The sequence below is a fragment of the Pongo abelii genome, chromosome 19 (genome assembly GCF_028885655.2).
Source record: "Pongo abelii isolate AG06213 chromosome 19, NHGRI_mPonAbe1-v2.0_pri, whole genome shotgun sequence".
Taxonomy (NCBI): domain Eukaryota; kingdom Metazoa; phylum Chordata; class Mammalia; order Primates; family Hominidae; genus Pongo; species Pongo abelii.
In genome coordinates, this window is record NC_072004.2 from 56,745,615 (window position 1) to 56,770,260 (window position 24,646).

Genomic DNA, 24,646 nt, shown 5'->3' on the forward strand with positions numbered 1-24,646 from the left:
ATGTGTATCTGTTCAGGTATTATCTTGCTATAATCTTTATCAAAGAGTGGTTTTTCATTTGGAAGGGTAGAAAATGTATTTGAATTTATAATATTCAAAAAGAACACCTGAATTGATAATACTAAATAATAAATACAGAACAGAAAAGGAGGTAGGAGAAAGGGAATACATACTAATTTCGTAATCTTTCTTAGGGGATATTAAGACATTGACAAAAGAAGAAAAAAAGACAAAAGACACTGAGGTTTATTTATTTATTTATTTAATTTTTTTGTTTGTTTGTTTGTTTTTTGAGATGGAGTCTCCCTCTGTCGCCCAGGCTGGAGTGCAGTGGCACGATCTTGGCTCACAGCAACTTCCACCTCCCGGATTCAAGCAATTCTCCTGCCTCAGCCTCCCAAGTAGCTGGGACTACAGGCATGCGCCACCACGCCCAGCTGATTTTTTTGTATTTTTAGTAGAGATGGGGTTTCACCAAGTTGGCCAGGCTGGTCTCGAATCCCTGACTGCAAGTGATCCACCTGTCTTGGCCTCTCAAAGTGCTGGGATTACAGGTGTGAGCCTCCGTGCCCTCATATTTAAACTGAAGTTTAAATATGCTCAATTATAAAGGTGATCTCATCAAAAGAAAAAAGGGACTAAACTTACACCCAAACAAAAAATAGCAAAACAAACACCCAAAACATATATAACAATAAATAGAAAATTAAAAAGGCATTAAAAGTAGAATATGTGGTATTCTATGATCTTCCAAAATATGTGTGATAAAGAAGAAAAATTTCTACAAATTTTAGACTGGTTAACTTGACTTTAATTCCTGGAAAAATTCTTTGAGAATTTATTAAACAGATGGTCTGAAAGCTTTTGTAGTGATCACAAGGAGCAATGTGGATTCATTAGTCTTACAGCTGGGTATGGCAGTGTGCACCTGTAGTCGCAGCTACTTGGGAGGCTGAGGTGGGACGATTGCTTGAGCCCAGGAGTTAAGAGGTTGCAGTGAGCTATGACCGCACCACTGCGCTCCGGCCTGGGCGATGGAACGAGATTCTGTCTCTAAAACAAAAACAAAATGAAAATACCAAGTCTTGTCAGAATAACATTTCCTTTTTTTGAGGTAGAAGAAGGAAATCCTGTTACTGGGTTGTAGTAAGATGTATGATTGTTTTTCATTTTATCCTTATGAACATGTTGGGCAAATGTTGGTTTGATCAGTGGAACCAGCTGCATATCAGAATCATATAGGTTCTGTGGCTGTTCTAGATTTGGGCTGTCCTATTTACATAACGTAATGTGGCTATATAAACTTAAATTTAGACTGGGCACAGTGGCTCATGCCTGTAATCCCAGCACGTTGGGAGGCTGAGGCAGGTAGATCACCTGAGGTCAGTAGTTCCAGACCAGCCGGGCCAACACGGTGAAACCCCCGTCTCTACTAAAGAAATACAAAAAATTAGCCAGGCGTGGTGGCGGGCACCTGTAATCCCAGCTACTCGGGAGGCTGAGGCAGGAGAATCTCCTGAACCTGGGAGGCGGAGGTTGCAGTGAGCTGAGATTGCGCTCTAGCCTGGGCAACAAGAGTGTAACTCTGCTTCAAAATAAAAAAAAAAAGTAAGAAAGAACGAAAAAAAAAAGAAAAGAAATTTACATTTAAGGTAGTTAAATGAAAGATGAACATTAAGTTCTTCCTACTGATTGGACAGTGCTGATAACGAATATTTCCAGCATCATGGAAAGTTTTATTGGACAGTGCTGCCCTAGAGATTCTGATTCTGTAGGTCTGGGGTGTTCCAGATTTGGCAGTCTCTCTAGAGATGACCTATATAGTTGGCAGAATTGTAACTACTTGATTCTTCAGGTTGTACCTCCTATTAATTCCCCACTAACCCTTTGTTTCAGCCAGCCTGTTTGTTGGTGCTCTGTGAAAGTCCCTTACAACTTCCCTTCAGCCTCCCTTCTTCTTTTGCTGCTACCTGCTTTTGGTGGATGCTATTGGCTGTTTTTCTTTCTCAGTATCTGTTATCCTTTCCTGCCTACCAGAGTATAGACATGCAGTGCATAATGACGTTTTGGTCAACAATGGACCGAATATATATGACAGTGGTCCCAGAAGATTATAATAGCGTATTTTTACTATACTCTTATGTTCAGATGTTTAGATATAAAAATACCATGTGTTACCATTGCCTACAGTATTCAGTACAGTAACATGCTGTACAGATTTGTAGCCCAGGAGCAGTAGGCTATACCATATAGCCTGAGTGTATATATACAATCTCTGTTCGTGTAAGTACAACTCTGTGATGTTCACACGATGAAACTGCCTAACGATGCATTTCTCAGAACGTATTCCTGTCATTAAGTGACACATGACTATACTGACTTTCTTGAGATGTGTGTTGTCCCTCATAGCGATGTGCCTGAGATGAATCTGGCCCCATCCTCAGCTCCAGGGGTGCATCTGATTGGCATAAGGAATGGACTTTATTTTTTAACTAACAGTGGTTGAGGAATGGGTTTGTAACCCAGATGACATGTGAGTAAGGATAGTCTGGAAGTAGGTAACTAGGAAGACTTTACTCGCTGCTGAGAGAACCCTGAGAAGAGAAAGCTTCTTTTCTTCTTCTGGACATTGTGTAGAGTTGTGATACCTAGCACCGTTAAAGCCATTTGCTGTCAGCTTGAGGGTAAAGGCACCATCCAGGATATTAGAGCTGCGAGATGGAAGAAATTGAGTCCTTACATTGTTCAGTTGCTAAATAAGTCAGCTCAGAAGTCTTTCCTTTTTCTGAAGTTATTGTGGAATGATAATACATTTTCTTTTCTTTATCTTTTTTTTTCTGAGACAGTTTCACTCTTGTCGCCTAGGCTGGAGTGCAATGGCGTAATCTTGGCTCACTGTAACCTCCACCTCCCGGGTTCAAGCAATTCTCCTGCCTCAACCTCCCGAGTAGCTAGGATTATAGGTGCCTGCCACCATGCCCAGCTAATTTTTTGTATTTTTAGTAGAGATGAGGTTTCACCATGTTGGTCAGGCTGGTCTCAAACTCCTGACCTCAGGTGATCCACCCACCTCAGCCTCCCAAAGTGCTGAGATTACAGGCATGAGCCACTGTGCCCGGCCTCTTTCTTTTTTTTTGTGACGGAGTCTTGCTCTGTCACCCAGGCTGGATGGAGTTCAGTTGTGCTATCTTGGGTCACTGCAGCCTCCGCCTCCCAGGTTCAAGGGATTCTCCCAACTCAGCCTCGTGAGTAGCTGGGATTACAGGTGCATACCACCACGCCCGACTAATTTTTGTGTTTTTTAGTAGAGATGGGGTTTCACCATGTTGGTCAGGCTGCTCTCAAACTCCTGACCTCAAGTGATCCACCCACCTCAGCCTCCCAAAGTGCTGGGATTGCAGGCATGAGCCACCGTGTCCGGCCTCTTTTTTCTTTTTTTAAGATGAGGTCTTGCTCTGCTGCCTAGGCTAGAGTGAGTAGCACCATCAGGGCTGACTGCAGTCTCGACCTCCCAGGCTCAAGTGATCCTCCCACCACAGCCTCCCGAGCAGCTGGGACCACAGGTGTCCGCCACCATGCCCAGCTAAAAATTAGTGTACTAATTAGTTAAAAATTAGCTACTCGGGAGGCTGAGGTGGGAGGATTGCTTGAGCCCGGGAGGTTGAGGCTGCAGGGAGCCACGACTGCGCCACTGCACTCCAGCCTGGGCGACAGAGTGACCCCGTTTCAAAAATAGAAAAAAAAAATTTGGAAATAAATTAGATGGTTCCATCTGTACTGAACATCTGTAGACTTTTCCTTATCATTTATTCCTTCCACAACAGTGTAATAATTATGTATATAGCATTTACATTGTATTAGGTATATAAGTAATCTAGAGATGATTTAAAGTATACAGGAGGATGTGTATAGTTTCTTTGCAAATACTACACAATTTTATATAAGGGACTTGAGCATCTGTGGATTTTGTTATCCTGGAACCAATCTCCCACAGATACTGAGGGTTGACTATACTTTTAGAATATGGCATCCAAACATGACTTCTTTGGTTCTGCTATAATCCTTAAATTGTTTGATTTCTTGGTCTTGTTTCTTCAACTTAATTGCAAGTTCTTTACAAGCTCAAACATCATAGGACCTTGTATATAAATAGCCAAGTATCTGTTTTTTCCCTTGCCTTTCTAAATCTGTGATTACATACATAGTATAAACTTAGGGAAACATTTATTGGTGTGACAGTGCAGAAGTTAACTAAACTGATTTAACAGTCTTTGAAGGTTTTTGAAATAAAGATTTTATCATTTATTTTCTAGCTGTCACCACTGACTAAAGAAGAGAAAACTGCGGCAGAGCAATTCAAATCTCACATGCCAGATTTATGAAGAAATGGACTTGGAAAGGAAATTCTAACAGAGAAGAGCTTAATTCCAGAGAAATTTAGGAAGATGTCTTGTTAACCCTTGATGTCTAGAGATTGGGGGCTGGTGAAGGAGGTTTGGCTTCAATGACTGGATAATGATGTCTTTCATGAGAGAGACTATAAGAAGAAGGGCAGATAATATATGAATAAAGTTCAGCCAAAAGGATCAAATGGGAATAAAATGATTTAAATATATGTACACACGCATGCACACACACACTTAGTCTTGTAATTTCAGGCCAGAAAGTCTCTTAACACTATTTTGCATCTGTTTTCTTTTTCTAAGTCATGATAATGTAGATGTTCTGGTCTATTATAAAAGAATGTTTATGTACATTTCAGTCATTCGGTATGTGGCTTTGTAAATTAAAGTATAGGCAAAACATCTGTATTATACATTGCATGTGATTTCATTTTGTAAATGTTGATTGCACATGTGGTCACATTATTGTTGAGACTGCTTTTATGTGACCTGTAGTCTCCCACAAAACCTGAAGTAATAAGCTGGCTTTTCTGTGATAGCCACTTTTGCGTATTTTTTTTCCCTATTTCCCTTGCCTGCTAATGTTGAACAGCATGAACTTGCTTTCTGATGCTGTTTTAGACTGTCCCTGTTGTATTTCAATAATATCTTTGTTTTCCTTCAGCCTTTATTACTATAATTGTTCATTCTACATGAAAGCTAGGAAACTGAAATTAGAAGAGCACTTATCTGCTACTTGCCAGTTTTGTGTGAGTGTGTTATATGTATGTGTCAATTTCCCTTTAAAATAACTATTTATTTAAAAATAACTATTGGCAATAAGGAAACTGTTCAAAGTAGAGGCAGATCTTGATACAAAGATGTTAATCACAGGGTTGTTTATAATAGCAATATACATACACATTTGGCTAGTACTAGGTGAATAGGAAAATAAATCATGTTGTATGTATACAATAAGAGGTCAAGTTGCCAATAAATTATTACTTTTAATGTTCTAGGAAATGCTGAAACTATGCTAAGTGGGGGAGAGGGAAAGCAGGTATTGCAGTTTTGTAGTAAAGATTGGGCTTTGGAGTCATATCTGAGATGTAAGTAGCAGCTTTTAAATTCTAGCTATGACCCTGTGCAGATCACTTAACTTTTGAGTGTCAGGATGTTTGGAAGGACAAGACAGTAAAGTGTTTTAATACAGGGTTCAGTATTTAGTAAGCCTTCAATAAATGAGATTACATACATGTAATAAAAACTAAGCATTGAAAGGACTAGGAAAAATGCCTCAAATGTTAGTTCTGCAGGTTATAGAATTATACTTTTATGTAATATTAAAATTTCAGTTATGAGCATGTTTGTCCATTAACAAACTTATAATAGCTGAAAAACAGGGTTGTGAGAACAGCTTCAGTTAAAATTGTCCTGTCTAGTTTGAATATTTCAAGAACAGAAAGCCTCCTTTTTTTTTTTTTTTTTTTTTTTGAGACGGAGTCTCACTCTGTTGCCCAGGCTGGAATGCAGTGGTGCGCTCTCAGCTCACTGCAACCTCCACCTCCCAGGTTCAAGCAGTTCTCTGCCCCACCCTTCCGAATAGCTGGGATTACAGGCGCCCGCCACCACACCCAGCTAATTTTTTGTATTTTTAGTAGAGACGGGGCTTCACCATCTTGACCAGGCTGGTCTTGAACTCCTGATGGTGATCCACCCACCTCGGCCTCCCAAAGTGCTGGGATTACAGGCATGAGCTACCATGCCCAGCCCCCTTTTTTTTTTAATTACAGAGAAATAAGTTACACCTTAGTATCAGATATTAATTTTCTTCAGTGTTCAGGCAATTAGTATTTAGAAGGCTCTTGTCATGAGATGGCTCTGGGATGTGATGATGATTGTTGGGATTGAAAAAATGGTAGTATCATGGAGAGATCATAATAAATTCTTATTTTAATAGTATTAAAAGTAGTTTTGCTTTCAGTTAGGAAGAAAAATTAGATTGTACTATTTTTCCTCTATGATTTCCTTCAGTTATCTTCCAAATGTTGTTTTTTCCCCACAGCCCCCTTAACATTGTTCTCTATGTACTTCTCAATACATTTTCATTTGTTTCTCAAGCCTCTTTGTGGATGACTCCTAAATATAACTTCTTCCACTAGCTCTAGATCCGTATTTCCAATAAAATCCCCTACCTGAATATTCAAATTAAACATGTCCAGAATACTTACTGATTTTATTGTTAATAGCCACTATTCTGTTGTCTGGAATTAAAACCTGTATAACTAATTTGCATCCCTTTATCTTCTTAGTCAATAAAACCTACAATTCTCTCTCTAAAATCGTCATAGTATACAACCTCCACATTATCTTCACACCTCCTTAATTTAGATCTTTTGTTTCTCATCTGGATTATAATTGTTTTCTCCTATGTGACTATAGTGTTTTTATGTCTTAAGTTATAAATAATACATGTTTAAGAATTTAAAAATCACAGGCATGGCCGGGCATGGTGGCTCACGCCTGTAATCCCAGCACTTTGGGAGGTCGAGGCAGGCAATCACAAGGTCAAGAGATGGAGACCATCCTGGCCAACATGGTGAAACCCTGTCCCTACTAAAATTACAAAAATTAGCTGGGCGTGGTGGCACATGCCTGTAGTCCTAGCTACTCGGGAGGCTGAGGCAGGGGAATCGCTTGAACCCAGGAGGCGGAGGTTGCAGTGAGCTGAGATCACGCCACTGCACTCCGGCCTGGCGACAGAGTGAGACTCTGTCTCAAAACCCCCCCCCCCAAAAAAAACAAAAAACGACAACAAAAAAACAGGCATATAAATTATCTAGAGGTAATCTGCAAATAATTTCTTCAGGCATTTCTACATGTATACAAATTAAAAAAATTTTTTTTCAACAAAAGTAGGTTGATACTGTGCCTTGTACTGCTGCTGTACTTAGATTTTTTTTCATTTCATTATTTTATTTGAGACAGGGTCTCGCTCTGTCACCTAGGCTAGAGTGCAGTGTTTTTATCATGGCTCACTGCAGCCTCCAGGGCTCAAGCAATCCTCCGGCCTCAGCCTCCCAAGTAGCTGGGACCACAGGTGCATGCCACCAACCCCTGCTAATTTTTGTATATTTTGTAGAGACTCGGTTTCATCATGTTGCCCAGGCTGGTCTCCAACTCCCGGGCTCAAGAGATCTGCCAGCCTCAGCTTCCGAAAGTCTTGGGATACGTGAGATATTGCGCCCGGTCTTCAATTCTAATATATTTTTGTTATGTCACACATCCACCCTTCTTTTTAACAGCTGTAATCCATTATATGGCTATACAGTACTTTTTTTTTTTTTTTTTTTTTTTTAATTTTAGACAGGCTCTGGCTCTGTTGCCCAGGCTGGAGTGCAGTGGTGTGATCTTGGATCACTGCAGCCTCAAACTCCTGGGCTCAAGTGATCCTTCCATCTCAGCCTCCAGGGTAGCTGGGATCACAGGTGTGCACCACCATGTTCAGCTAGATATATAATCATTTTTATCAGTTCCTTAGTGATGGACATTTAAGCTCTATAACAGCAAGTTATACAAATAATATAACAAGTAAGTTGTATAACAGCAAGTTATTTAAGGATATATATGAAGTTAGGAGATTTTTCTTGTGGGGAGGGCAGCAAGGTCAGCCTTTAAGGGATTCTGATGGAGCAGACCATTGGCTCTCAAACCCCAGGGCTTGGCAAACGATGTGAGTTTAGCATCTTGCCAACTAAATTATTTTGCTCAAGTTATCCTTTTTGCTTGCAACTAATGGCCTCTAATCAGCTGTACAGGTTTCTAATTGTTCGCTATTATGAACTAGTGCAATAAGTCCTTCAACATTCTTGGGTTCTTCGGCAAACATACAAGTATTGCAATTTGTCTTATTTGTCTTCTATACTGCTCCTTGAGAGCAAGGGCCACTTCTCATTACTCTGAATCCCAAGTACAGCATTACGTTCTTTTTTTTTTTTTTTTGAGACGGAGTTTCACTCTTGTTGCCCAGGTTGGAATGCAATGGCGGTCGATCTCGGCTCACCGCAACCTCCGCCTCCCGGGTTCAAGCGATTCTTCTGCCTCAGCCTCCCCAGTAGCTGGGATTACAGGCATGTGCCACCACGCCCGGCTAATTTTGTATTTTTAGTAGAGACGGGGTTTCTCCATGTTGGTCAGGCTGGTCTCGAACTCCCGACCTCAGGTGATTCGCCCGCCTCGGCCTCCCAAAGTGCTGGGATTACAGGCATGAGCCACCACGCCAGGCCTAGCACTGCATTCTATAAATAATTTTTTTAAGTAAAATTCTCATAAAATTAACCATCAACCATTTAAAAATGTACAACTGAGGGCATTTTCGTAAAAATAGCGTTATACAACCATCAGCTCCATGTAGTTCAAAGACCACAAATAATTCTTACTGAAAGAATTTTTCAGTCTCAGATTAATCTTTCTAAATTATATCTTGTTCATGACCCAAGTAGTTAAAAAAAATTGTTGCTACCCACCACCTATAAGCCTAAATGCCTGATATTCAAGAACTTATTTCTAGATTATTAGTGATTCTCTACATGTGCACTCTAGGTCGGTTAACTATAATTAGTTGTTTGCAATAAATACAGGGAATTTTTAATTCAAATTATGAATTTGATGTGCCCTCTTTGTCTCACAAACCTTCAATTCTTGCAATCTTTACACATCTCTTCTGGCAGGAAATTGTAGAAAGCATACCCTATTTATAGGAAAGATGAATATCGCTGATACCCTTTCAATAGTCCCACGGCGACAACTTACTTAGGCGGCAAGAATGAAGTGTGGGATGTGGGAATGAAGACTTCACAGTGTGTGGTCCAGTCCTCTCACCACCGTAATGAGAAATGACACCTCTCCAGCCTTCACAGTCTGGAGCCTTCTAACTCGATTTGCTTTGGTAGGTGGAACGCAAGTCCTACAAACCTTAGACTGTTTCTTCCAGAGAGAACCACTAACCATGAACCTTCTGCACCAGGGTTTCTCAAAGTGCGGGCCACAGACCACCTGCTGCCGAATCACACGATGCTGGGTGAAAACGCGGATAGCCTGGGCCCCACCCTAGAATCTCAGAGTCCGAATACCTAATTAGGGGTGTGGCTTCGAAGACTGCGCTTTCCACCAGTACGCCAGGTGCCTACGTCTTTGGCGCGCAAGTTTGAGAGCCGTGGGGCCCCGCCCTCTGCCGAGGTGGGCGTGGGTGGCGTAGCGGAGCCCCACGCTCAGGCCGCCTGCGCAGGCTAGGGCCGGAGGCACGCAACCCTGAGGCAGCGAGTGGCCAAGTCTCGTGTGCGCCCCGCAACGCGGGAACTAGGCGAACCCTCCACGCTCCTCCCCTCCTTTCCCCTCCCGCAGCGTCCTGCGCGCATGCGCTCCGCAGCTTTTCTCGCCGCCGCGCCCCCAGCTGCTCTGGTTACAGTTGGTGTTTGCGAATTCTCTGCGGTGCCTTCTTCGCGGAACTCCACCGGCGGTTCCACACGCGCGCGCCCGCGTCACGTGGGCCGAGATTCCGTCGCGGCTGCTGGCCGGCGGCTGAGCCGGGAGAAAGGAGCTGCGGTCACCGTTCGCCCTACCTCTGCGCCCCGGGGCGGGTGCGCCGGTAAAAATGGCGAAATGGGGGTAGTCGGCGTTGGACCTGAAGAGATGGGGCGCGCAGGTGGGGCGGTTGTCAGAGCCCCCTGACGTGGGCGCCCAGCTTTTATCGGCGATTTGATCTGGCGACCTCGGGCCGGCGCCTAAGAGGTCAGACTACGGAGCCTGCGGGTCGCCAACGGCCCCGCCAAGAGCCGGAGGCAATGGATGAACAGAGCGTGGAGGTGAGGGGGTTGTGAGGGTGGTGGTTAGTCCCCGCCCCCACCCGATGAGCGGTTTTTATTCGAGGAGTCGTGCCCATGTCCTCCCTCCAGTAGGGCATCCCTACCCCGCCTCTGCCGCTGTGGAAAGGGCTGGCCCGGTACCAAGGACGCCGTGCCCATTCTGCGGCGCTCCGGGTGTCTTGTGCTCACTGTTCCGCAGTCAGGTGGTGCGTATCCTGGAGTTTTCAAGGATGTCTTGGCACAGGTACGCATCCCCACCGGGTATTTGCAAACAGCATGCTGTTCTGACCAAAACTGCAGATTCATCAGATGGATGTACCCTGCCACTCACCACCAGTCCTTGCGAGTTCTTGAGCTGATCTAAATCTCCTTCCAAATGGATAATCATCTTTCCCTCTCAGTGGCACATTTTACAGGCTTCTGCTCTTCCTTCCTAGATTGAATCAGCATATATTATCTCGTGTGTAGTTTCCAGAACAAACTCTTCTTTTTATAACTGATTCTTGTAAGCTGTGAGTTAAAATAGTGGGGATATGTAGGATATGTAATTAAAGGCTAGGAATATATTTTAAAAGATTGTTTATTGAACATAATTGTGTAATCATTATCAAATTTTGGACCTTTCAGATACTGAAATAGGAAATCCTTGCTTTTTAGTAAGGAGTAACTATGTTATGGATGTTCCACTTGAAACTAGTCATTTAGTAGTCTTATTGTCCACCCCGTTGCAGGTTACAGAATCTGCATCTCCCAGGTTCTTTCTGGCCCTACAGAGTCATGATGAGATTCATGAGTAATTTTCTCCTTAATTCCTCATATAAAGTATTATAAAGGTTTTGTAAACTTATCTTGGTTTTAGGAGGGTTTAATTCTAGACTGGAGTGAAAGTAAATGTCAGTACTATAAAAACAAAGTATACAGTACAATAAGTATACGTTTAATTGTATCTTTTTTCTTGTTAAAAACTTTTCAGTTACTTCCTAAATTGATTAAATTGAGGCTTGCAAAGATAATACTGTTTCGTGTATTTACATATTTTTGTTGTTGTTGTTGTTCCCAAGATCGCTTTGAACTACCGTCAACATTTTCAATTGGGGCAGACTCTCAGGTTCAAATAAGTAGCTAGTCTGTTGTAACATCAGGGCAGCAATTGAGATTTCTGGATCCTGAATTCATTTTTTTCTGGGTCACAGTACACTGCCTTTAGGATAAGTGTCTTTTTAAACTTCTTTTTCCTCTAAATTATAAAATCAGTTTATACCTTTTGGGGAAATTGCAGAAAAAGTTAAAAGTTCATGTTGTGTATTCAGTCATATAGTCTGCCTTTTTTCCTTTTTTTTTTTTGAGACACACTCTCTGTCACCCGGGCGCTGGAGTGCAGTGGCACCCTCTCGGCTCACTGCAACCTCCGCCTCCTAGGTTCAAGCGATTCTCCTGCCTCAGCCTCCTGAGTAGCTGGGATTACAGGCACACACCACCACGCCCGGCTAATTTTTGTATTTTTAGTAGAGACGGGGTTTCACCAATTTGGCCAGGTTGGTCTCGAACTCCCGACCTCAAGTGATCCACCTGCCTCGGCCTCCCAAAGTGCTAGGATTACAGTCATAAACCATCATGCCTGTACATGATGGTTCATAGCATTTTTCCTGCTGTTATACATTATATGCATTTTTCTGTATCAGATGAAGAATTTCTAGTGACTGTAATCTATGTGTAACTGCCATAATTTACTTAATATTTGGACATTTGGGCTGTACCTAGATTCTTGCCATTATAATTACTGCTTCAGTGAAAATTTTTCTGCATAAGTGTGTTTGCATTTCCTATATTTTCCTTAGAATAGAATCATCGTGAAACTTAGAAAAACGGGAGTACATTTTCCAGATGTTTTGAGGTACTCTGTGCCTTGACCAACCAAATCCTGATATGGAATAGTTAAAATTGAGAGATCAGCCCAAAATAAATGTAAATGTCAAGTTGTTTTGAGCTTGCCTTTTACTCTTGATTCAGTAGCCTAAACTGGTGGACCTTACATCTTTTACTGTTTTCAGAGCATTGCTGAGGTTTTCCGATGTTTCATTTGTATGGAGAAATTGCGGGATGCACGCCTGTGTCCTCATTGCTCCAAGCTGTGTTGTTTCAGCTGTATTAGGGTAAGTTGTATTTCTTTTTACATGCAGTTAGTATATATAGTATATATTGTAAGGATTAACCATTTCCCTTATCTTTTTATTTTACATTTTTTGCCCTAAAGTGCTTGCTTGCATTGTGCTTGGGGTTGAGGAATGCTAAGATAAATGACAAATTGCCTGCCTTGAAGGAGCTTAAATCTAATTGAGGGAATGGAGTTTAGAATGTTTATATTGAAGAATGTGTGGTATCATAAAGAGGCACTAAAGATGTGCTGTGGGGCTCAGAAGAGGACTGGTCTATATGTGTTTGGTGAGTAAGATGGAGAAAAAGTGTTTAATCTTACAATTACAAGATACTCTAGAGATGAATATAATCTAGTGGCTTTAAAACTTGAGTGTTGGCGCTTTGGGAGGCCGAGGTAGGTGGCTCACGAGGTCAAGAGATTGAGACCATCCTGGCCAACATGGTGAAACCCTGTCTTTACTAAAAATACAAAAATTAGCTGGGTGTGGTGGCATGTGCCTGTGTCCCGGCTACTTGGGAGGCTGAGGCAGGAGAATCGCTTGAACCCGGGAGGGCAGAGGTTGCAGTGAGCTGAGATAGCGCCACTGCACTCCAGCCTGGCGACAGAGCAAGACTCCGTCTCAAAAAAAAAAACCAAAAAAAAAACAAAACTTGAATGTTGGCCGAGCGCGGTGGCCCAGGCCTGTAATCCCAGCACTTTGGGAGGCCGAGGTGGGTGGATCATGGGGTCAGGAGTTCGAGACTAGCCTGACCAACATGGTGGAACCCCGTCTCTACTAAAAATACAAAAATTAGCCAGGCATGGTGGTGTGTGCCTGTAATCCCAGCTACTCAGGAGGCTGAGGCAGGAGAATCGCTTGAACCCGGGAGGCGGAGGTTGCAGTGAGCCGAGATCACACCAGTGCACTCCAGCCTGGGCGACAGAGCGAGACTCTGTCTCAAAAAAACAAAAAACAAAATAACGAAATGAGGAAGTCCAAGATTTTGGTTGTGTGTGCCAGAGTCCAATAGCACATCTACAGAGCATAGTTGAAAACTGCCTTGTTCACATTCCTCTTCAATTATTTATTTTCCTGAGAAAATCAAAGAGGTCACATGCTCTTCACCTCAAACTTTCTGTTTCGGCTGGGCGTAGTAGGTAGCTCACGCCTGTAATCGCGGCATTTTGGGAGGCTGAGGTGGGTGGATCACTTGAGGTCAGGAGTTCGAGACCATCCTGACCAATATGGTGAAACCCTGTCTCTGCTAAAAATACAAAAATTAGCCGGGCATGGTGGCATGCTCCTGTAGTCCCAGCTACTCGAGAGGCTGAGACTGGAGAATCACTTGAACCCGGGAGGCAGAGGTTGCAGTGAGCAGAGATGGTGCCACTGCACTCCAGCCTGGCGACAGAGCGAGACATCGTCTCAAAAAAAAAAATTTCTGTTTCCTTATTCTTGCTTAAGGAAGATAAATATGCCTTTGTCAAGAGTAGTATCCGTAACACTTAAATAATTTTTTTCTAGTTACACAGCTCACAATTGATGGTACTGGATTTGAACCCATTAATTTCAAGAACTCTATAGCCTGTTCTTTGTCACTGTACCATGCGCAGAAGACCAAGTAAAATATGATGTTAGTTCTCATACTCCTAAAACTAAGAGATTCAATCTTTCTTGGCCTTCTTTCTTCAGCTGTAGAATTCAGATATGATTTTCTTTACAGGGTGGTTATGGCATTAAATGAGATAACCTAAGAAGTAATTCAGAAAAATTGGGAGGCCGAGACGGGTGGATCACGAGGTCAGGAGTTCAAGACCAGCCTGGCCAAGATGGTGAAACCCCGTCTCTACTAAAAATACAAAAAATTAGCCAGGCATGGTAGCAGGTGCCTGTATCCCAGCTACTCAGGAGGCTGAGGCAGGAGAATTGCTTGAACTCAGAGGGCGGAGGTTGTAGTGAGCTGAGATTGCGCCACTGCATTCCAGCCTGGGTGACAGAGTGAGACTCCGTCTCAAAAAAAAAAAAAAGTAATTCCAAAATTATAAAATACTATATCTACTTGTTTGTAAGGTATTATTTTATTGTTAAAATAGCAACTAATACACATTAACACTTACCTATGTTTTAATAAACAGTGAAATTGATGCTAGATAAATAATTCGCCTCCGTTACTGTAGTTAATTAAGTGGTAGAATCTGGATCTGGGCTTATTTCTTTTGATGAAGGTCCCATATGCTTATGGTCTCTGGTTGTTACCTTATGCCTCATTGATTCTGTATTTTTTCATTGTTACATCTTCTTCCTCCTGCCCCTTAAATGCATTTATTTCTTAATTTCATAAGACCTTGTTGCTGTCATTCTCTACTCTGAGGTTTCTGGGAGTATTCATCTACTTTGGGAAATTTGATTTACTTTAGCAGCTTTAGCTATCATCTCTGTGTGTATGGCTCCTAAATCTATTCCTTCAGCACTCACTTTTGGATGTCTTGTCTTGTCCTTCTAGCATCTTGAACTTTGTTGAAGATCAGATTATTCATATTATTTTCTCAAACTGATTCTAAGTTCATTCTTTTTGTCCTGTTCTGCTAGTCACTCAAACTGGAAACTTTATACCAATGATTTTTTTATTTTTTATTTTTTATTTTTTTTTGAGACGGATTCTCGCTCTGTTGCCCAGGCTAAAGTGCAGTGGCGTGATCTCGGGTCACTGCAACCTCCGCCTCCCAGGTTCAAGCGATTCTCCTGCCTCAGCCTCTCGAGTTGCTGGGAGTATCAGCGTACTCCATCATGCCCGGCTATTTTTGTATATATACACATATATATATGTATATATGTGAGTGTATATATATGTATATATATAAACATATATGTGTGTATATATGTATATATACACATATATACACATACATGTGTATGTATATATGTGTGTGTATATATATATTTTTTTTGTAGAGATGGAGTTTCACTGTGTTGCCCAGGCTGGTCTCAAACTCCTGACCTCAACTGATCTTCCCTCCTTGGCCTCCCAAAGTGCTGGGATTACAGGCATGAGCCACTGCGCCTGGCCTATACCAATGATTTTTAAGTACAATTAGTTATTATCTCCCTGTTTCACTTACATTTGTCTTACCTTTCTGTTTTTATCATTACCATGCTAGTAGAGAAGTATGAACATTGGTTACCTCATGCTTAGATTATTTAATTACTTTCTATCTGATCTCTCAGGTTTGAGTCTTTTCTTATCTCCAGTCCATTTTCTTTCCTGCTACTATATTAATATTTTTCACTGATATCTCTTTTTTTTTCCCAGAAGCCTCAGAAATGTATTATATAAAGGATAAAATCCAAGAATGTTAGCCTGTGTTCAGACCGTCCAGATCTGGTTCTGACCTTTCTTTCTAGGGCTGTCTTGGTACCTGAATGCACTGATCATTTGTTCATTCATTCAGCAAATATTAATTGCTTGCCTACTTGTTTTCAAGCCAGTCATTTTTTATTAGGTATAATTGACATGCAGTAAACTACACATATTTAAAGTGTACAGTTTTTTTGTTTGTTTGTTTTGTTCTTTTTTTTTTTTTTTTTTTTTTTTGAGATGGCGTTTCGCTCTTGTTGCCCAGCCTGGAGTGCGATGACGCGATCTCCACTCACTGCAACCTCTGTCTCCTGGGTTCAAGTGATTCTCCTGCCTCAGCCTCCCAAGTAGCTGGGATTATAGGCATGCATCACCACGGTTGGCTAATTTTGTATTTTTAGTAGAAACAGGGTTTCATCATGTTGGTCAGGTTGGTCTCAAACTCCGGACCTCAGGTGATCCACCCACCTCAGCCTCCCAAAGTGCTAGGATTACAGATGTGAGTCACTGAGCCTGGCCAAGTGTACAGTTTTGACATATATATATTCTTGTGAGACAATCATTGCATCCAAGTTAGTGAATGTATCTGTCATCCCCAAAAGTTTCCTTGTGCCTCTTGGTAATTCCTCCCTCTACTTGCCTTGTCCCCAGGCAACCATTGATCTGCTTTCTGTCACGATAGATAAGTTTGCTTCAGTGATAAGGGGGATGGAAAAAGAGAAAAAAGATAAGTTTGCATGTTTTGGAATTTTATACAAATGAAAATCATACAATATGTACTCTTATGGATCTGGCTTTTTCACTCAGCAAAAATACTGTATATATCAGTAGTATTCCTTTTTATTGCTAAGTAGTATTCCATTGTATGTATTTACCACAATTTGTTTATGCATTCACCTATTGATGGGCATATGGCATGTTTACAGTTTTTGCTATTACAATGAAAATTGCTGCGAACATTCGTGTACAAGAAACTTTCTTTTCTCTTGGGTAAATAATTAGTAATGGAATGGATAGAGATTATGTGGTAGATGTGTGTTTAACATTTTGAAAATTGCCAAGCTATTTTCTAAAATACTTGTATCTGGGAGCTAAACAATGAGCATACGAGGACATAAAGGGGGAAATGCTAGACACTGGGGACTTCAAAAGAGGGAGAGGAGGAGCAGGATGAAGATTAAATTAAAAAAAGGATTGGAAGGCCGAAGGGGATGGATCACCTGAATTCAGGAGTTCGAGACCAGCTTAACCAACATGGAGAACCCCGTCTCTACCAAAAATACAAAATTAGCCAGGCCTGGTGGTACATGTCTGTAATCCCAGCTCCTTGGGAGGCTGAGGCAGGAGAATTGCTTGAATCCAGAAGGCAGAGGTTGCGGTGAGCCAAGATCGCACCATTGCACTCCAGCCTGGGCAACAAGAGCGAAACTCTGTCTCAAAAAGAAAAAAAAGGAAATAGTTTTATAATTTTACATTCTCACCAGAAGCGTATGAGAGTTCCAATTCCTCCATATTAATGCTAACAGTTGGTGTGTTCGGTTTTGTGAATTTTAGCCATTCTCAGGGGCATGTAGCCATTCTTACAGGTATCTCCTTGTTTTAGTTAGCGTTTCTCTGTTGAGTAATGATGGTAGCATCTTTTCCAGGAGTTATTTACCATCCATATGTTGTCTTTGGTAAGGGGTCTGTTCAGTGCCCCACATTTTGTGCTAAAATAAATATAACAAAATTTTCCATTTTACCCATATTTAAGGGTACATACAGTTCAGTGTCTTTAATTACATTCATAATATTGTACAACCATATCACTATTTCCAAAATCTTTCATCACCCCAAACAGAAAGTCTGTACCCATTAAAAAAAAAAGAAAAAAGAAAGTAAACATAAGTAAACATAGAAAAAGTATATTAAAAATACAGTATAAAAGATAAAAAATGGTACACCTATGTAGTGCAGCTCCATTCTAATCTTATGAGACTACTGTAGTATATGCGGTCCATCATTTACCGAAACATCTTTATGTGACACATGACTATATACCACTTTTTGTTTATCCTTTTTTTTAAAGTTTTTTTTTTTGAGACAGAGCCTCGCTCTGTGGCCAGGCTGGAGTGCAATGGCGCGATCTCGGCTCACCACACCTTCCACCTCTGAGGTTCAAGCGAGTCTCCTGCCTTAGCCTCCTGAGTAGCTGGGAGTACAGGTGTGCGCCAGTATACCCAGCTAATTTTTGTATTTTTAGTAGAGGTGGGGTTTCACCATGTTGGCCAGGATGATGTCGATCTCTTGACCTGGTGATCCACCCTCCTTGGCCTCCCAAAGTGCTGGGATTACAGGCGTTGAGCCACCACGCCAAGCCTATTTATCCATTTTTATCTCTTGATGGACACTTGGGTTGTTTTAACCTTTTGGATATTGTTAATAGTTCTGTTGTTAACAATTATCTGTTTGAGTTCCTGCTTTCATTTCTTTTGAATATATATCTAGGAGTGAAATTGCTGGGTCATATGGTATTCTGTTTATTTTTTTTTAATTGTGGTAAAATATACCTAATTTAAAATTAGCCTTTTTTTTTTTTTTTTTTAAATGAGACAGTGTCTCACTCTGTTGCCCACGTTGGAGCACAGTGACACAATCATGGCTTACTGCAGCCTCAGTCTCTTGGGTTCAAGCAGTTGGCCTGCTTCAGATTCTTGAGTAGCTGGGACCACAAGTGTGTGCCATTGTGCCTGGCTAATTTTTTTATTTTTTGTAAAGACAGGGTTTTACTTTGTTGCCAAAGCTGGCCTCAAACTCCTGGGCTCGAGTGATCTGCCTGCCTTGGCCTCCCAAGTGCTAGGATTACAGATGTGAGCCACTTGGCCCAGCCAAATTTGCGATTTTAACTGTATTTTTAAGTGTACTGTTTAGCGGCATTAAGTACATTCACATTGTTGTGCAGCCATCACCACTATCCACCTTTAGTACTTTTTCATCATCCCAAACTGAAACTCTGTACTTGATAAACAATAAATTCTCATTATTCTCTTCCCCCAGCCCCTGTTAACCACTATTCTACCTTCTGTCTTTACATTGACTATTCTAAGTACATCATATAAATGGAATCATAAAATATTTGTGTTTATTTCTACCTCTCTATTCTGTTCTATTAGTTTCTATTTCTGTTCTTATGGTAGTACCACACTGTTTTGATTACTGTAGCTTTGTAGTAAGTTTTGAAATTAGGAAGTGTGAGTCCTCCAACTTTTTCAAGATAGTTTTGGCTATTTGGCATCCCTTGAGATTCCATGTGAATTTTAAATGCAGTTTTCTACCAATATAAAAAGTACCATTGGAGTTTTAGTAGGGATTACATTGATTCTGTACATGCCTTTGAGTAATATTGCTGTCTTAACAATATTAAATCTTATGATCCTTGAACATGGGTGTCTTTCCATTTATTTAGGACTTCTTTCAGCAGTGTATTGTAGTTTTGTACATATAAGTCTTTCTTTTTCTTTTTTATTTTTTTGAGAAAGGATCTCACTGTCACCCAGGCTGGAGTGCAGTGATGCGATTATGGCTCACTGCAGCCTCAACTTCCTGGGTTCAAGCGACCCTCTTGTCTTGGCCTCCCAATGCTGGGATTATAGGTGTGAGCCACCACACTCAGCCTCCATGTATGTCTTTCAAATTCTTGCTTTGTTTTTTTCCTAAGCATTTTACTCCTTTTGATGCTGTTGCAAATGTGTTATTTTCTTAATTTCCTTTTTTGATTGTTCATTGCAAACTTATAGAAATGCCAGTGTTTTTTTGTGTGTTTATTTTGTATCCTGTAACTGCTGTGTTTATTAGCTTTAACAATATTTTGTGGACTTTCTAGGAATTTTTACAGATAAGATCATGTCATCTGCAAAAAGATAATTTCACTTCTTTTTTAATTAGGATACTTTTTATTTCTTTATCTTGCCTAAGTACTCTGGCTGGAATTTTTAGTACCTGTATTATGTCGAATAGAAATGGTAAAAGCTGGCATTTTTCTTGATCTTAGGGGGAGTTTTTCCTGATCTTAAGGGGAAGAATTTTTAGCCTTTGAATCGTTGACTGTGATTTTTATGAGTTATTATATATGGCCTTTATCAAGTTGAGGAAGTTCCCTTCTGTTTCTATCTATTGAGTATTTTTATCATGAAAGGATATTGGATTTTGTCAGATGCCTTTTCTGCATCAATTGAGATGATCATAGTGGGGGTTTTCCATGAAGTGGTTTATTACATTGAATGATTTTTGTAGTTGAATCATCTTTGTATTCTAGGAATAAATCCCACTTGGCCACAGTGTATAATTTTTTAAATAGTCTGTTGAATTAGTTTTATTGGGATTTTGTTGAGGATTTCCCTAGCACAATTTCTCTAGTAAATATCTTAAACTCCCAGACCAATACATATATATTAAAATTTTTCACATAGCATTATGAATGAGGATACACAGTACATGTCAATAATGATATCTCTGATTGTGTCCTGAAGAAATGGAAGGAATTTAATAAATACTTAAATTTTTAATTAATTTCAAATGCAGGATTAGGCATTGGAAATAGTATTTAATCAATCATGAACCCATGATCTAAGATTTTTAATAATTGCTGTAATTAATGTTTCTTAAAGAGCTTGTTTTCTGTTACAAAGTTGGTTTTGTTTTTTTTTTCTTTTTTTTGAGACAGAGTCTCACTGTCACCCAGGCTGTAGTGCAGTGGCATGATCTTGGCTCACTGCATCCTCTGCCTCCTGGGTTCAAGCAATTCTCCTGCCTCAGCCTCCCGAGTAGCTGGGATTACAGGCACCCACCACCATGTCTGGCTAATTTTTATATTTTTAGTAGAGGCGGGGTTTCACCATGTTGCCCAGTCTGGTCTCGAACTCCTGACCCCAGGTGATCCACCCACCTCGGCCTCCCAAAGTGTTGAGATTACAGGCGTGAGCCACTGTGCCCAGCTGATGCTTTTTTTTTAAACTCTCTTTTTTTGGTCTCCTGTTACACTAACAGTAATTTTATTTACCATCTGGCTTATTTAGTTCTGTATGCTAGATAATTAATATATACAATCTTTATGATAATTACTCATTCTTACAAGTTTTTGGAAATGAACAAAAGGACTGCTTTTCCCTTTCTCTGGTAGACATACCGTAAGAAGTGGACTTTTGTTAATAGTTTAGTGGTATAGATGTTTGTAAGAAACTATTTTAGTCTGGGCGCAGTGGCTCATGCCTGTAGTCCCAGCACTTTGGGAGGCCAAAGATGAGGACTGTTTGAGCCCAGGACTTCAAGACCAGCCTGAGCAACATGGCAAGATCCCATCTCTGCAAAAAAATTAAAAAATTAGCTGGATGTGGGCACACCTGTAGCCTCAGCTACTTCTGAGGGTCAGGTGGGAGGACCTCTTGAGATGAAGAGGTTGAGGCTGCAGTGAACTGTGTTTGGGCCACTGCTCTCCTGCCTGAGTGACAGAGTGAGACTTGTCTCGAAAACAAAAACAACCCCAGAAAGTATTTAGCATGTTTGTATGTATATATAGTTTGCCTCAAACAGTACATTAGGGGATGTAAGAAATTTTGTATGCTTTCACAAGGCATCTAAGATCCTCTATGATCTGCCTCCAAGTTTCCTTGCAATTTTGAGCTGTTTGGGAATGAAAGTCCTTTGTTAACAAATTTCCTAACAAATTACTACCTGTTTTCTCTTATAGCTAAAACTATTTAAAAGAGTGTTTTCCACTCCATTTCCCTGCAACCTCGCCGTCTACTTACCCTTCAACCCATTCTAACTTGGCTTTAGTTCCCTCCACACTACTCACATAGCTCCTGCAAAGTGTAGACTCAGTTTTGCTAAATCCAGTGAACTTTTCGTTGGCCTTACCTTTCCTTCTCAGCACATTCAGCACAAATTACTTCATCTGTTTTTCTTGAAACATTATCTTTGGTATCGTTGCCATAATAGCTATACCATCTTCCTAGTAACTTCATGGTCTATGGATTTTTTTTTTTTTAAGAGACTGAGTCTTGCTCTGTCATCCAGGCTAGAGACAGTGGCATGATCATGGCTCACTGCAGCCCTGACCTCTGGACTCAATTGATCTTCCCACCTCAGCCTCCTGAGGAGTAGCTGGGACTACAGGCGTGCCCACCATGCCCAGCTAATTTTTAAATTTATTGTAGAGATGATATCTTGCTATGTGACCCAGGCTGATCTGGAGCTCCTGGCCTTAAGCAGTCCTCCCACCTTGGCCTGCCAAAGTGCTAGGATTAAAGGTGTGAGCCACCACACCTGACTGGTCCATGACTTTTAACACTACCTCCAGACTTATACTTCCCAACTTTATCTTTTCAGTCCTGGCCTTTTCTCTGCCTCCAGTATCTAACTACCCTCATTTGGACTTGTAGTATGCATCTGAAATATATCATCTCTATAAGAGGTGTTTTTTTGTTTTGTTTTTTTGTTTTTCACCATGCCAAATCTGTTTCTTTTCCAGTCAGGAACCCAGTTTTTTATCCAAAAACCTAGCTCACCTTAATCTTCCTTTTTCCTCACATCCAGTAGTAATTGAACTATAAATGTTAGCAGCCAGTTTTTTGTTTTTTTTTTTTAAGATTATCTTAGATACTTAGTATATATTGCTAACAGCTTCTCTCTAACCCTTCCAGCGGTTTTGCAGGGTAGGTATGCTGATACTCTGGTCACATATGAAGAGACGAGCTCAGTCACTTGTCCAATGTCATGTGGTCCGTAAGTGCCAGAGCTGGGAATCAGACACAGATCTGAATACTTTCTAAAGCTTGTGATTCTTCCAGTTTAATGAAGGAGAGAAAATAATTTTTAATTTTAATTTTATTTTATGTTTATGATTTTTTAATTGAATGAGGGGGAATGTTCTAAAGATTTGTGTAATATTATGCATTAATATTGTGCCACTGGTTCTTTGGTTTTGGTTTGAGAGAAACATTGCTTTTCTCAAAGTATTAACATTGTCATATTTATTTTGTAATTAAATTAGATTGTGGAGGCTGAGTAATTTCATGCCTGTATGCCTGTAATCCCAGCACTTTGGGAGGCCCAGGCGGGCGGATCACTTGAGGTCAGAGTTGGAGACTAGCCTGGCCAACGTGGGAAAACCCCATCTCTAATAAAAATACGAAAACCATCTGGGTGTGGCATCGCATGCCTGTAATCCCAGCTGCTTGAGAGGCTGAGGCATGAGAATTGCTTGAACCTGGGAGGCAGAGGTTGCAGTGAGTTGAGATTGCACCACTGCACTCAAGCCTGGGGGAGGGAGTGAGACTCTGTCTCAAAAAATAAATAAATAAATTAGATTGTGGAATACAAGATAAAAATACCACAAATATTCAGAGAATGTAACGCTCACTATAGCCTGGGAAAGGCAGGAAATTTTGTGGACATGATCCAGTGACATTTCTGTGAGACAGGACATGGAGGGAGGGACCATATAAGCAAATGCACAGATATGTCAACAGTGTTATATAGTGCAGCAGTAAGCCTGTTTTGACTGAGAGGGAGGGGGACATTTAAAATACAATCTGGTTACTCCCTATCATAGTCCCAGTCTTTATAAGGTTTATAGTCTAGCAGGGCAAAGGAGACCAACAAATAAGTCGTCATAATAAAGTATCTGAAGGGGGAAGTATAAGTTGCTGTGGTAGAGCATGGCAATTGTATCTAAAATAGTCTGCAGAGTGTCAGGGAAAGCTTTTTGGAGAAAGCAACTTATGAACTGAAATCTAAACAATGAGTAGGAGTAACCCAGATGAAGAAAGGTTTTGAAGAATATCTTAGGCAGAGAGAGGAAACATGTAAAGACATTACCTTGCTGGGTTATAGGGCCAGTTCTGGAGAGGAGTTCATGAGACCAGTTCTGGAGAGGAGCTGTGACTTTAACAGAAGAGTGGCATGGTCATGGCATTGTTTCAGGGGAAGAAACCTGACCCAAATTTCGTTTTTGCCTAGGGACGAAGGTAATAATAATGTTCAAGGTTATTAAGAATGGAGGAATCCTTTTCTGTAGGCTTTTTATTTTATTTTTATTTTTTTGAGACAGAATCATGCTCTGATACCCAGGCTGTAGTGCCGTGGCGCGATCTCGGCTCCCTGCAGCCTCCACCTCCTGGGTTCAAGCAATTCTCCTGCCTCAGCCTCCCGAGTAGCTGAGACTACAGGCTCATGCCACCACACCTGGCTAAATTTATATTTTTAGTAGAGACGGGATTTCACTATGTTGGCCAGGCTGGTCTCGAACTCCTGACCTCATGATCCACCCGCCTCAGCCTCCCAAAGTGCTGGGATTACAGGCATGCTCTGTATGCTTTTTCTTTCAGCTTTATTTTCTTTGCTCTGAAGTACCTTGCTTCCTATCATTTTAAGTCTTTTACTGTCCTTTAAGGTTTCCTTGGGAATTTTATTTCTAAGTTAATTATTTGGCATCAAGTTAAAGCTCATGTTCATTTTAAAAAGTAGAAAGAGATAAACGAATAACAGATATTGGGAGTACGTTGGTGTAGGATCATAGTTATTTACCTCTGAACCTATTTATCAGAAAATTAAAACATAAATTTTTTTATTATAAACCTGTTGTTTCCTGAAAACTAGACAGAAAATCTTAACATCTCCTTTATATATGGTATAACATTACTCTCAGTTTCCTAATAAATTATTAATATAATTTTTGGTTTAGTAGAGACATCATTCTCTTCTAAAACCTTTTTATAATTATGAGGAAACCAAGATATCTAGAAGCTTCAATTACTAAACTATGAAACCGTTTTTTTGTTTTTTTTTTTTTTGAGACAGAGTCTTGCTCTGTTGCCCAGGCTAGAGTGCAGTGGCAGGATCTCGCCTCACTGCAACCTCCGCCTCCTT

The 24,646-nt window shown here is 40.8% G+C and overlaps 2 protein-coding genes across 12 annotated transcripts in view; both read left to right on the forward strand.

Annotated features, from left to right (window-relative positions):
• The window catches only part of SKA2 (spindle and kinetochore associated complex subunit 2), a 61,650-nt gene extending 54,931 nt beyond the window's left edge, over positions 1-6,719 (forward strand). For 3 of the 4 annotated variants that reach the window (XM_054535260.2, XM_009236471.4, XM_009236472.4), the window contains one exon: positions 4,314-4,811. In XM_054535260.2, the coding sequence (XP_054391235.1) occupies positions 4,314-4,382 (69 nt within the window). In that variant the 3' untranslated portion in view covers positions 4,383-4,811. 4 annotated transcript variants of the gene reach the window in all.
• Positions 6,720-9,783: 3,064 nt separating this feature from the next.
• The window catches only part of TRIM37 (tripartite motif containing 37), a 123,432-nt gene continuing 108,569 nt past the window's right edge, over positions 9,784-24,646 (forward strand). For 4 of the 8 annotated variants that reach the window (XM_024234306.3, XM_024234307.3, XM_063717949.1 and 1 more), the window contains exons 1-2: positions 9,784-10,246; positions 12,298-12,399. In XM_024234306.3, the coding sequence (XP_024090074.1) occupies positions 10,226-10,246; positions 12,298-12,399 (123 nt within the window). In that variant the 5' untranslated portion in view covers positions 9,784-10,225. 8 annotated transcript variants of the gene reach the window in all.